The sequence below is a fragment of the Theobroma cacao genome, chromosome 2, assembly GCF_000208745.1.
Source record: "Theobroma cacao cultivar B97-61/B2 chromosome 2, Criollo_cocoa_genome_V2, whole genome shotgun sequence".
In the NCBI taxonomy this organism is placed as follows: domain Eukaryota; kingdom Viridiplantae; phylum Streptophyta; class Magnoliopsida; order Malvales; family Malvaceae; genus Theobroma; species Theobroma cacao.
In genome coordinates this window covers 32274309-32286874 of record NC_030851.1, presented here as the reverse complement: position 1 = coordinate 32286874, position 12566 = coordinate 32274309, and the positions used below count along the sequence as shown (strand labels likewise).

At 34.9% G+C, this 12566-nt stretch overlaps 2 protein-coding genes across 2 annotated transcripts; one reads left to right on the top strand and one right to left on the bottom strand.

Moving 5' to 3' along the window:
* On the top strand, positions 2543 to 4715 carry LOC18609481 (galactinol synthase 1). Its single transcript, XM_007044611.2, has 4 exons — positions 2543 to 3037; positions 3549 to 3869; positions 4052 to 4186; positions 4373 to 4715. The coding sequence occupies exons 1-4, from the start codon at positions 2711 to 2713 to the stop codon at positions 4598 to 4600; spliced, it is 1011 nt and encodes a 336-aa protein (XP_007044673.2). The 5' UTR covers positions 2543 to 2710; the 3' UTR covers positions 4601 to 4715.
* Positions 6031 to 12025, bottom strand: LOC18609480 (type 2 DNA topoisomerase 6 subunit B-like). The gene is made up of 12 exons (XM_007044610.2): positions 11952 to 12025; positions 11708 to 11810; positions 11307 to 11390; positions 11181 to 11207; positions 10522 to 10630; positions 10372 to 10447; positions 9654 to 9674; positions 8957 to 9153; positions 7938 to 8082; positions 7584 to 7777; positions 7321 to 7450; positions 6031 to 6403 (listed from the first exon to the last, which is right to left on the bottom strand). Exons 1-12 carry the CDS (start codon positions 11985 to 11987, stop codon positions 6107 to 6109), a joined length of 1419 nt encoding a protein of 472 aa, XP_007044672.2. The 5' UTR covers positions 11988 to 12025; the 3' UTR covers positions 6031 to 6106.

Here is a 12566-nt window from a genome sequence, read left to right as displayed (position 1 = left end):
TATATTTATTTTCCGAAGGTTGGCAAAAGTTGAGATTCCTTTTGGAGTGAATGCAACACCATCTGAGCAAGGACTAGGACTCCTTTTTTCTTCAATCTTGTTCCTCTTTTTTCACCCTTCTTATATACACAAAGCGTTTGCAACAGTTTAATTCTTTGTTCCCCAAGTAGGTTGCATATATCAAAAAATGTATATTAAAGTTAAGGGACCTGAGTTAACTTAATGAGCAAGAGGGAAGCATTGGGTCCCCGTGCGCAGTTGAACGCTGCGACATTAGCATTGGATTTGAGATGTAGGATTGTAGAAATATCCTACAAAACCTTCTCGGAAAAAGACTGTGGAGAGGCAGAGGGGCCGCGAGTCTTGATCAACCCTAAATAAAACCTGGAGCTCCCATAACCCAGCCCTACCTATATCTAACGCCGCCTCACTCCTCAGAATCTTCTTCAGTACTGCTATTCCGTATTTGTATAACAAATATCTCACCATTGTTTTTACCAATTCCTTAAATATCAGCACACGGAATATAATTAAGCACGGTGTCAAGTTTCCATCATAAATATCTCTCAGTAGTTTAAATCTGGTTGAATTCTAATTCGTCTATATATATATATATATATAATTAACAAGTTTATCCAAAGTTTCTTAATTTAATTATTTGCCTAGACTCTTCTCCAAGTTGATTAACTCCCATGTGTTTTATCCTTTGAAAAGCTAGCTTTAGCTCGTCGACGAGCCCACAGACTTATAAAGACATACCGGTGATAAGCTTAATAAAATTGCTTTTCAAAAATAAAAATAAAAGCTTTGTCGGCAGTGATAATCTATTAGCTAGGTATAGCTAGTAAATAAATTAAGAAGAGATAATTCAGTGAAAGCAAGTTTATTTCTTTCAACATTTTTTTTATTCTAACTTTCACTTTACCTGTCGTAGCCATGGCCCGCACCTACTAATCATTATGATCCAAATTAGTTTGTTATATTCTGAAAGCAATCACATAATTTTTCCTAAACCTTTTGCTTTAATATAATGATCAGTCCTCAATTTGTTTTCGACTTCAGATCGTCAGTCATCAGTTAATGACCGCTTCCATCTTGAGCCATTTGAATACTTCATATTTTGATTAGTTCAAAGTCACCTACATTTTTAAAAAGATAATTTATCTTTCTATATTTTTATTTACATATTACCTAATGTCTCAACAAATAAAAATAATAAAAAGGGTCATGCATATTAGCAGCAGATTATTATAACTGCATAATTAGGAATCAAGACATTAAATGGCTTAATGCAAGTAACCTAAAGTAATCAATTTGCTTTGTTGTACTTATTATACTCTCAGCTCAATTTCAGGGCATCTTCATAGTCATATAATGTTCCCAGGCATTTAACTTGTTAATAACCTTTACAAAAGGAAAAAAGAACAAGGTGTGAAGAAAAATGGAGTGGATGCTTTGGAGTGTGGACCCCAACAAATGCTTCCAAAGGAAACACCATTGGAAGTCTCCAAGTCTAAATTGCAAAGCAACCTCAAACCCAATCAATGAATTAAATCTGGTAGCAGAGCGTTACCCTTCCACTGACAATTGCAGTAGATACTATGAGACTTGTTTTTCACTTGAATCATTTTGTACTTTGGTCGACCATAACTTTTGGCACAAACTTATTGCTTTCTCAACACTTCACTTAATTCAGAAACAACATATAATTATCACTAGGTGGTATTCGTAATTGGATAATATGTATACAAGTGCTAATAATTATCACGTCGTTAATTATACATTGATTAATTAGTTACGATTTAAGACATCATTTGTTTGGGAAGACAGTTCTAGCATGAGCTAGCTCCTAATTTCCTACTGTATCATCCTTCATTATTCAAGACGTTACGAATCCTGTTATGGGTTGTACCTTGTCGTTACGTTGTGTCTGTTTCCAACTGTATATTCTTTGTCTTGCTTAATTGGCAAAGCTAGCTTTAATCTAATTCAACCTTAATCGCTAATTAGCTTTCATAGTTTTGAGTTAAAACTCCTTGATCTTCCCATATATTAATATTGCAGTGTCCCCTAATTTCCACTCACAAATTAAGGCCAACCTCGGAGCTGGCTTATTATCCCACTGCAATACGCCTACACGTAAAATGGATGCTATATGTTTTCTTTGCTTTATTATTTTTCCACAAACGAAAATGACTTGAATGCCTTTTGCATTTTCCTTCCTATTTAGATATATTAGTAAGTAAATAGAAAAATGTAATGGGCTTTGATCTTCAGCCGATTACGACTTGGACCCGTAAAATGTCAACCGTCTATCTTGATGATAAGGCTACGTATATGGTAGGTTGAACAGTAAAGGATGTTCATTCGTTTTTGTGTGTGTTTTTTTTTTCTCCTTTAATTTTTATTAGACCTTTCAAAGGAAATAATAATAGTTAAAGGAAAACATGAAAAGGACTATCGAAATAATACTAAATTTGAGTTTCATTTGGAGTTCATTTGGGGGTGAATTTAGGCCACTTTTTACTTGTATTTAAGGAGGCCAACGGTGCCATTATACAAGTCAGGAAGTAAAGGTTAGTAGGGTGGCAAGCATCCTAAAAGTTTGCTGGTTTACTTTCCTCCCACTCCTCAAAACTAAGCCTCTTGGCCCCTCTCCACATTTTCTGATCATCACCTCTATAGATCACTTAAAAAGCTTGCAGTAGAAATGGCCCCGGGAGTGCCCTTGGACGTCTTTTCAACCTCGGGCAAGGTTAACGGAGGCTACTCGAAGAAGGCTTACGTAACATTTTTAGCTGGTAATGGTGATTACGTTAAAGGGGTGGTTGGATTGGCCAAGGGTTTGCGCAAGGTCAAGAGTGCATACCCTCTTGTAGTTGCTATCTTGCCCGATGTGCCTGAGGAACACCGAGAGATTTTGAGGTCCCAAGGTTGCATTGTTCGGGAGATCGAGCCTATTTATCCACCACAGAACCAGGTTCACTTTGCCATGGCCTACTACGTCATCAATTACTCCAAGCTTCGTATATGGAACGTAAGTAAATGTAAAACCAACATATATATATATATATATCATCCATTCCATTGATTCGTTATAGAATAAAGTCCGTACAAACGAAAATAGATACCACCTACTCCTTTTTTTTTTTTGTTTAATTTGATCTACACAACATTTAAATCCAAAGTTGAAACAAAGGCATCAATATCATATTATTAATTTCAGAAGCATCTTTTTTTGTTACTTTAGTCTGTGTCTAGTTACCTAATTATCTCCATGGCAGTAAGCTTTTTCCTTTATTACCAATAATATTATATTATATATATATATATATATAATTCAATCTTTAGTAAGTAAATAAAATTAGCTTGATCTCCCATCAATCCAGTCTATCTCTGATCCCAGAATCTAGGAACCAAAGAGTAGTTTGCAGATTCAAGTAATAAAAACCCTGAGTTAAATGTCTTAATGGAATATTGTAAAAGAAATCCATGGTTTTAGTCTGAGGTGGCGTAAATTTTGATGATACAACCGATCATGTTAACAGTTCGAGGAGTACAGCAAGATGGTGTATTTGGATGCGGATATTCAAGTGTACGAGAACATAGACCATCTTCTTGACACACCAGACGGCTACTTCTATGCTGTAATGGACTGCTTTTGCGAGAAGGTATGGAGCCATTCACGCCAATACTCTATTGGTTACTGCCAGCAGTGCCCTGATAAGGTGACATGGCCGGCGGAGATGGGATCTCCTCCTCCTCTGTACTTCAACGCCGGCATGTTCGTGTTTGAGCCTAGCTGTTTGACTTACGATAGCCTGCTTGAGACTCTGCAGATCACCCCACCAACTCCATTTGCAGAGCAGGTACTGATCACTTAAATCTTAATTGGTTTCTATATATCAACAAAATTAATAAATCATAAATATATATATATATATATATATATATATATATATATATNTAATAATAATATATATATATATATATATATATATATATATATATATATGTTTCTAATTTTCTTCTTGATTGCAAAAATTGACAGGATTTCTTGAATATGTTTTTCCAAAAAGTGTACAAACCCATCCCTCTCGTATACAACCTGGTTCTTGCAATGTTATGGCGCCACCCAGAGAATGTGGAGCTTGACAAGATAAAGGTGGTCCACTATTGTGCAGCTGTAAGTGTTGTCTTACCTTCAAATTCATCAGCTGTATTACTTATACAAATTAATTTAAGTATATATTGTATGCCACTGAATTAATTATCTAACAATAACCACAATTAATTAATTGTACTGAAATTTCAACTTGATAAATAACCTTTGTCTGCATTAATTTGTTGTTATCTTGTGGAAATCAAATAGGGATCAAAACCATGGAGGTACACAGGAAAGGAGGCGAACATGGACAGAGAGGACGTCAAGATGCTAGTGGCAAAATGGTGGGACATTTACAACGATGAGTCTCTGGATATGAATGCAGATCAAAACCCAGTTCCAGAGGCAGACCAAACGTTTTCATCAAAGCCATCAATCATGGCTTCACTGCCTGACCCTGCCGTTTCCTACATTCCTGCACCCTCTGCTGCTTAAAGGCCTAAATTAAAAGACACCGTCTTAAAGTAAAGTTGCTGTAATATTATTTATTCCTATCTTTGGGGGTCTGCTTGGACAACTGTTCGTTATAAAAGGGTTTTGTTTTAGTTATTGCCTTGTTGCTCTTGTAAGACTACACAAATATATAGTGAGTATTTATATATATATATATATATATATGCTTAAGAGTTTATAAAAGCATGTGGCATTAATCATACATATAAACTCTAGTATCAAAAGAGTGTAAGAGCTTTTCTCTCGAATACTTATGTATACGCCATTATTCTTGTAAAGTCAAGAAAATATATACTCTATAATAATGATTTTAATAGGATTTTCATATATGGTTAAACAAATAATATTTGTATTAATACTGCTTTTGTCTGGAATTATGCTAACAGCTTTATTCGTGTGATATACATATTTAGGTAATTTTTATGATATTGACTAATATTTTTTGTACTTTGTTGAATTATATTAAAATACGAAGATTATTAGCAAGAAGTTTTCATGTGAATTATTGATTTTCCTAAACAAGTTTTGAGGCCAAACTCCTATCCCTTTTTTTACTGAGCATTTTAATTTAGTTTCCCTTTTTTTCTTACCTCTTTTATTTTGCTCCTCTTTCTGTTTTTGTCCCACTTCTTCTCCCTTAGCATAGCCGACGGTGCAATCTTGTTGCCCTTGCGTCATCAACAACGCCAATTCGGTGGATGGCAGGAGAGAGGTGTAATTTGGCGAAAATGTTATGGCTAAAATCATTTTAAAAATTAAAAAAAACTATTCCAAGCCAAGTGGCCAAAATTTAAAAGTGACCTCAGAAAGGACCATTGCTCTTTTGGATCCACCGAAGGCAAAAAGAAAAAAATTCCACCTTTCCAAATCAAAATAATTTTCAAGAAAATTATCTCACGCATTAGTTGTGGATTAAATTCTCCACCCTTTGATATATATATATATATAGAATAATCCTTTTCATCAGTTCAGTTCACAATTCAAAGAATTGAACCAACGAAAAAAAAGATATAAAACGACACCAACCTTTTTTGTCCTTTCCCTCCTTGGGTTTGAGTGCATGGAGCTCACATCTATCTCACTACACACGCGGTAGTTTGCAGTGAGACTGGACCATTTCTCTGAATACAACCATAAAACCAACCTTTTTTGGGCTTAAGTTAGTTTGCGATATGGATTCTTCTATTGCCTATCTATATTCACTGAACATTTACGATTAAGGCACACATTAAAGGTCCCTTTGATGAGTCCATGATCCAGCCCCTTTTTTGTTTTTCACACCCAGCCTTTTTTTTTTCATTGACTTCATGGCTCAACACGAGTTATGTTTGGGAGTAAACTATAAACCTCACGTATTCAAGCTGCATATGATTCGTCTATTATCCTATTAACACCTTATCTACACTTAACAGTGATGCAGAATTCTCAAAAATTAGTGTAAGTATCAGGAATGTGAATTAATTGCATAAGGCTAAAGCACAACATCCCTCAATCTGGGGAACTAAAAACATCCTCACCTTCTTCATATACCTCAAAATATGGGCCCTGGGGACAGTCATCTTCAAATAGGAAAAGTGCAGCCTCTTTGCATTTCTCTGGTTTCTGATCGTTTGACTCTATGACTGAGATTATCTTTTTCTCGATACAATCTTCAATGGCCTCCCCTACAATCTCTTGAGACTGTATTCCAAGAAGTGAGATGCATTCGCTTTGGAAGTCTGAGTCATTAGATGACAAGATGAGGCCAGCAATTGTGCTTGCAAGGTCTGGGGCGTAACTGCAAATCTGGGGTTCATGGCAACAAGTTATGTATGTGATAAATTACTTGATCTAATTTTCACAAAATTTAAATTAATCATGAATACTATGCATGCCAGATAACCATTATTTGGAGCATATAAATTTTAAAAAATAGGAAAAACTAGAAAATAGCCAAATTTATTATGAAGATACAGATATTCTTGTCATTGTAAGTTCCTAGTTCACACAGGTGATTAAGTTGATGCTTTGTTCATAGAAAACTTGTCTAAAAAAATAATTGAAAATTGTGAGAAATGACCTTCGTAATAAGGTCTCTTCATAAATGACCGTCTTATATCCATTCAAGGCAAAGCCCTTTTCGCTTTCCTTTCCCCTCTAAATGGACTCCCGGGGAAAATGTATCTTAAAATAGCAGCATAATATAAGCAGTTTAAGGGATTACTCCTGAATCAATGCCTAATTTATAAACAGAAAGCAAGCATTAGAGAGAGACAAAGATGAGGTGAGTGAGAAATCCTAACATCAAATTTGAGAAGAAAAGGAAACCCAGAGAGAATGCTCAAAAGGCAATGACCAACTGATGAACAAGCACTTAGAACTTTAGCAGCTTTTATATAGGTTCATATTTATTACACAATGTACATGATTAATTCAAAATAATGTTTTGTAGATGGAGTTTGATAACGTTAATAACAACCAAGCACTCAACCACAAAGGTAAAGGTTAAATTTCAAAAGACAAAGGCTTTATGAGAATCAACTCCTCCTTAGGAGTAGATCGAGGAAGAACTTGGTTATAAGGTTTTAGAAATAGAGAGCCAAACACCAAGTTAATCCGAACATTGAGCTACATTTGTTCAATAAACTAAACTGTTACCAATAGTTGTAAGTAAGCATATATTTTCTAGCAATGCTTTATTCCAAGAGGATCACATGGCCTACCTTCACAGCATGTGCACTTAGAAGAAACCCTGTGTGTCTCTCCTTCAAATCATCTAAAGCTAGTTTGACTGCCTTTCTAATAAGATGTCTATCAGGTTGAGTTTTATACTTTCCTGGCAATATCATGACCTTGGTAACAAGTCAAGGAATACATATAACATTTTCAGAGACAAGAAAAAGCTACAAAAGCAGAGCATCTTGGGGTAAAGGTCATGAGCAATGAAGAAATTGAATCATTTAATATGATGTTGGATATTGGATATTGCTTATGATAGCAGTGGAGGGCCATATCAATATGAAGATAAGGGGGTAAACTTTCCCACTCTATCAATGCATGGTCACCTTGATCCACAACACTCCCCAAAGTTAACCCATAATTTCTCCAGTCAATGCTAGTCAATGCTTTGAGGGATGCTTGGGATACTGAACATGGTGAGAAGTCTTTAAAATGCAGAACCTGGATATAGAGGTAGTCAATTAAATCAACTTAATTATAAAATATTCAAACAAAAAAAATGAAAAACCGAACAACTAAGTTAATGCAAATGAACAGAGCAAAAAGCTCTTCCTTTGAAGCATTTAGGTGTGCTAGTCAGAGTTGAACTTCAGATACAAACCTCTGTTTTATTGCTGCATGACCTGAAGCAAGAAGTGGTTAACTCAGAAACTTCACTAATTACAATCACTGCTTCCATCAGTAGTTCGGAATTCCTATGGCTTTCCAGGCTGCAAGCTACTCCAGTACCAATCTTAAGTTGCTCCCTAGTAGGAAAGGAAATATACTTGTTAAGGGGATTGAAGACATGTAGCCTTAGGTTACTTACTCCTGGAACTATAACTACATAACTGAGCAGCAAATCATACAAATTTTCCGAAAGAAATCTACATTGAAATCACAAATAGAAAATTAGACTGCAAAAGGCAAAACACATTCTTAACTAACAAATAAGGAACATAATATAAGTACAAATACCAACCTCAAATACAATTCACTCACTCCATTTTTAAGTGGTCATGTTCAAAGAACTAACCTAGATCTTCCAAAACTCTAGTGGAATAGATCAAGATGCACGCATGCATAAATCCATGGCAGTATATATAGAGAAATTTAAACAATTGGCAGAAATATTAGGTGGAAGTATGAATATCAAGCAAAATTTGTAAATCAGTCAAATGAAGGCCTATCCTCTTCCCTTGAAACGTTTGGCAAGAATATAACTCCAATAGATAGTGCAACATAAGAGAAAGGGACCCTGATGCACCACCCCTGTACTAATTAATGGCCATGTCTTAATAGTGACAAGTACCAGAAGCAAGTGATTCAGGAGGCAAAACTTGTGGGCATTGAAAATTGTAAGAAAAATTGGAAGTTTGGAACAGAATGTATGACAGGCAATTGGTAGTAGTAAATATAACCTTGAATTTTGGGTGAAAAGTAAATATGCAAACCTCAAGTTGTTTAATTGAATCAAGACATTCTCTTTATGTGTCAGGTCAGCGGTGAGCAGTCAACTACTATAAAGTAATTTTAAACCAAAAGTTGGATCAAAGCACACCAAAATTTTTCCAGCTCCAAAATCAATGGATATAGAGTCACTTCAAAACAGAAAACAGAATGAATTCAGCTTGAATTTACCTACTGCAGAAGCAAGAGTCACATTTAATGTTTAAGCTATTTCCATGCTTTAAAACATATTCTTCAAGGCCTGACTTTAGTCGTTCAACATTTGAGGTTGAAAAGCGCAAAGAACTGCATTCATTTGTTAAAAAGACATTTTCACATTGCAATCCAAGAACATCCCCTCGTTCAATCACTAGCTCAGCAGCAACATTCTGGACAAAAATCCAAATCTAGTCAATTCCTTTGTAATAGGAAGTTTTCATAATGGTAGAGCAGATGTCTCAGTTTCTCCATTTTGCCGTATGAATTTAAGTTCCACTTGTAAATAGTAAATGATTTCCAAAAAGCTCCAAAAAGCTATTAATTGAAATCATAAGATCAGAGACAAAAGAAAACAGTATTCTACTAAAGTCAAGGGCCCACTTTTGGTTCCCTTTATAACAGAATAACTAAAGAAAATTCATTGCTAGCCTCATTACCATAAGGTCCCATGGTATCTCAGAAGCTTCAAAGATTTTCAGATTACTTAAGAAATTGGTGCTTGAGCATTTTAGAAAATTTCCTTTCCATCCAGTCAGTTTTCCATGGGTAACCCAAACTGAAAAAAGTTACTTTCTTCAGCTACTTTAAAAAAGTTTCCTTGAAATACAAAATTTTGACCATACCTTTCATTTTACAGATTATAAGGCATCGAAGTAGCAGTTGAACTTACCGGGATCTTTAGAATAAGCATCTGCAAAACCAAAAGAGATTTGGACTTGGTAAATGGAAAGGAGAGAGAAGGCAGCAGACATTAAAATCCACACAGGTAAAAAAATGAAAAATGCACAGCAGTTTCCATGTATTATGAGAAGACACATCTGTGGGAAATTTCTTAGGTCCACTGTAGAAGATTGATGAATGACAGTCTCTTACAAAACCTTTCCAATATGGGCCCTTTTTAAATCAAGAACCTGATGAATTGACTCTTAAGTTCTTCAACTTTCTGTTTCCATATTAGCATATGATTGCTGACAGCGATTTATTGCCTCCATCAGCTTATGTGAGATTTCTCAAGCATTGCCAAAGAGGCTGCTTGAAATAATACCTTAGCAAAAAAATATTACAGTCACAAAGGTGACATTCTAACATCACCTTAGCTGCTGATTTGATTTATCCACAAAGTTATGGCTTTGTCTAATGACTCTCTATCAAGCTGATTTAAGTAATTAGGCTTATCATCCAGAGACAGCAGTGAAACAAATATAGAGTCTTGGATTTCTAAATTCATATTAGGATCAGCCATAATTTTTGGAGGATTTCTGCCTATACTAAAGTTGCACTAAACAGCCAAAACCAAATAACAGAAAGAAAAACGGAGAAAAATGTGTCCAAGAAAATCTATTTGTATATTGTGATCCAAAAATAAAGTCAGTCAAATACAAACAAACCTTTTGAAAGAAGTGATTGATCTCTGCCAGCAAGGAATCAACAGTGTCAGAAATGGACAGACATACTTCAGTTCCACTGAAAATAAACAGATAAAATCATCAAGTTCTATAAAATCTAAAACCAGACAAAAGTTTCAGTAAAGTGCATGCCTGAATTTCGCACCATTCTTAGGATTTGAAGGCAGCCTAGTGAGCCTTCTGGCAGAGACACTTTCCCTAAGATTTAAGTGATAATGATATATCTCATTATCACTAATGCCTGCAACTTCCAGACACAAATTAGATTTCTTTAGATACATATGTATTAAATAGAATGCTGAAAACAAATGAAGAATCTAAGAATAGACATGTATTGTTAGTTAACCTCCACTAACTGACAGAATTGATGGCAAGAAATTGAAAGAAAAAAACATATATATATGCCTCTGAACTTGACAGCGTAAATTTAACTCAGGCACCAGAATAAGTTGTTCATCCCTATGAATGAATCAAATTTTCAGATCCCTAAATACATATTGCAAAGCATTGTAAACTTGAAGCAGAAACAACAACCCTACAGCAGTAATCAACAACATCTACAGCAGTAATCAACTTATGGACCAAGGCATAGCCTAGTGGTAACCACACCAGTCCTCAAAAAAGGAGGTCCAGGGCTCTAACTCCCTCTTCCCCTAATATAACTTACAAAAAGGAGTGGAGAAAGTTAGGAGTCAAAATTTAAGTCGTTTAACCAGGTACATTTCATTAGGAAGTCCAAAATTTTTTCCACTAAATGCAAGGAAAAAAATCCCGAGGCATGAAAAACTTACACGTAGTTATGACAGAGAGCAACCCATCTGCGCCACAATAAAGGCAAATAATCATCAAATTTATATATGTATCCGGATCTTTACGTCTAGAATCAAATGAGCATGCCATGGTCATCATTTACTTACCCCACTTTTCGGTTCCAATACCTTCTCTGGTGTATTTCAGGTCCTGGAACTCCTCCAAGCAACTACCGATGCCCGTATCTGATACTGTTCATTTAAACACAAATAAATATATAATATGTATAAAAATAAAATATCTCTACCATTTTAACTAAAATTCTGCTAATATTTACCTTTCATACACCTTGCTATCATTTTTAAAATCTTATTTAAATTGCTTTTGAGGAACTCATTTGAATCAAAAACAGCCAAACTATACCGTTTCAACTTCTAAATGACATGTTCTCACATTTTCAATGCATTTTTTCCAAGGCAGATTATTTTGAATTTTTGTGCATATTACGTCCTAAAAAACGAAGCAAATAAAGCGGAATAATAAGGCAAAAATCAAAGGAAGTATTCACTTGAAACTCGAATCATAGGAGTAGTAGGAGAGCTCTCGAGAACGACTGATAATCGGCAAAGATCTTTGGATAAACGACATCTTTGAAATGCGGAAGAAATTAACTGCCAAAATACAAAAATGAAAGCAAAAAAAGAAAATCAAAATTAGTACGGAATTAGGGTGGATAACAGACGATTACTAACAATGAAAGATCGATAAACCAATCTGGAAGCTTAATGTGAAGATTCCAATTTGCAACTGACATGAGTGCAAAGCTTCTGAATCGAAGAAACATTCATTTCGAAACACACACACTCCCGCGCACTTGCAAGCTCAAATTCGCGTATTGTTTGTTTTATAGGTCACTTCCAGAAATTGATTTCAAATTTACAGAAGAAATTTAAAAAGTTGGGCCAAAAGAGAGTTTTGGGTTGTCTCACCACTTGGGCCCAAACATTAATTTAGATTTCTGTTTATTTTGTTTTTTGAGTTTGTTATTTGTTTTTTTATTTTGTAAAACTTTTCTCCATAATGTCGATGGTTCAAAAGTGTTTGTCATATCATGTGCATTTATCGAAAACAACTGACCGCTAGTCTAAACCAAAATTGAAAGGATTTTCTTGGTGGTGAATGAGATTTAGTATTCTTTCATTTTATGTGGGCTGCACTTTTGACTTTCAAGTCTGGGTTGAAATTTTCAACCAACAATTTGCTATCAATTCTAACCTTTTCTCTTCAAATAAATTTATCTATACTAATATATAAAAATGGTCTCTAAACAGACACTTATCCAGGGATATAGAAGTCATTGTCTCACTTTACTTTGTTCTTCATTTTTTCTCCATCTTTTTCTTTATCATTGCATGATTTTCTTCTGT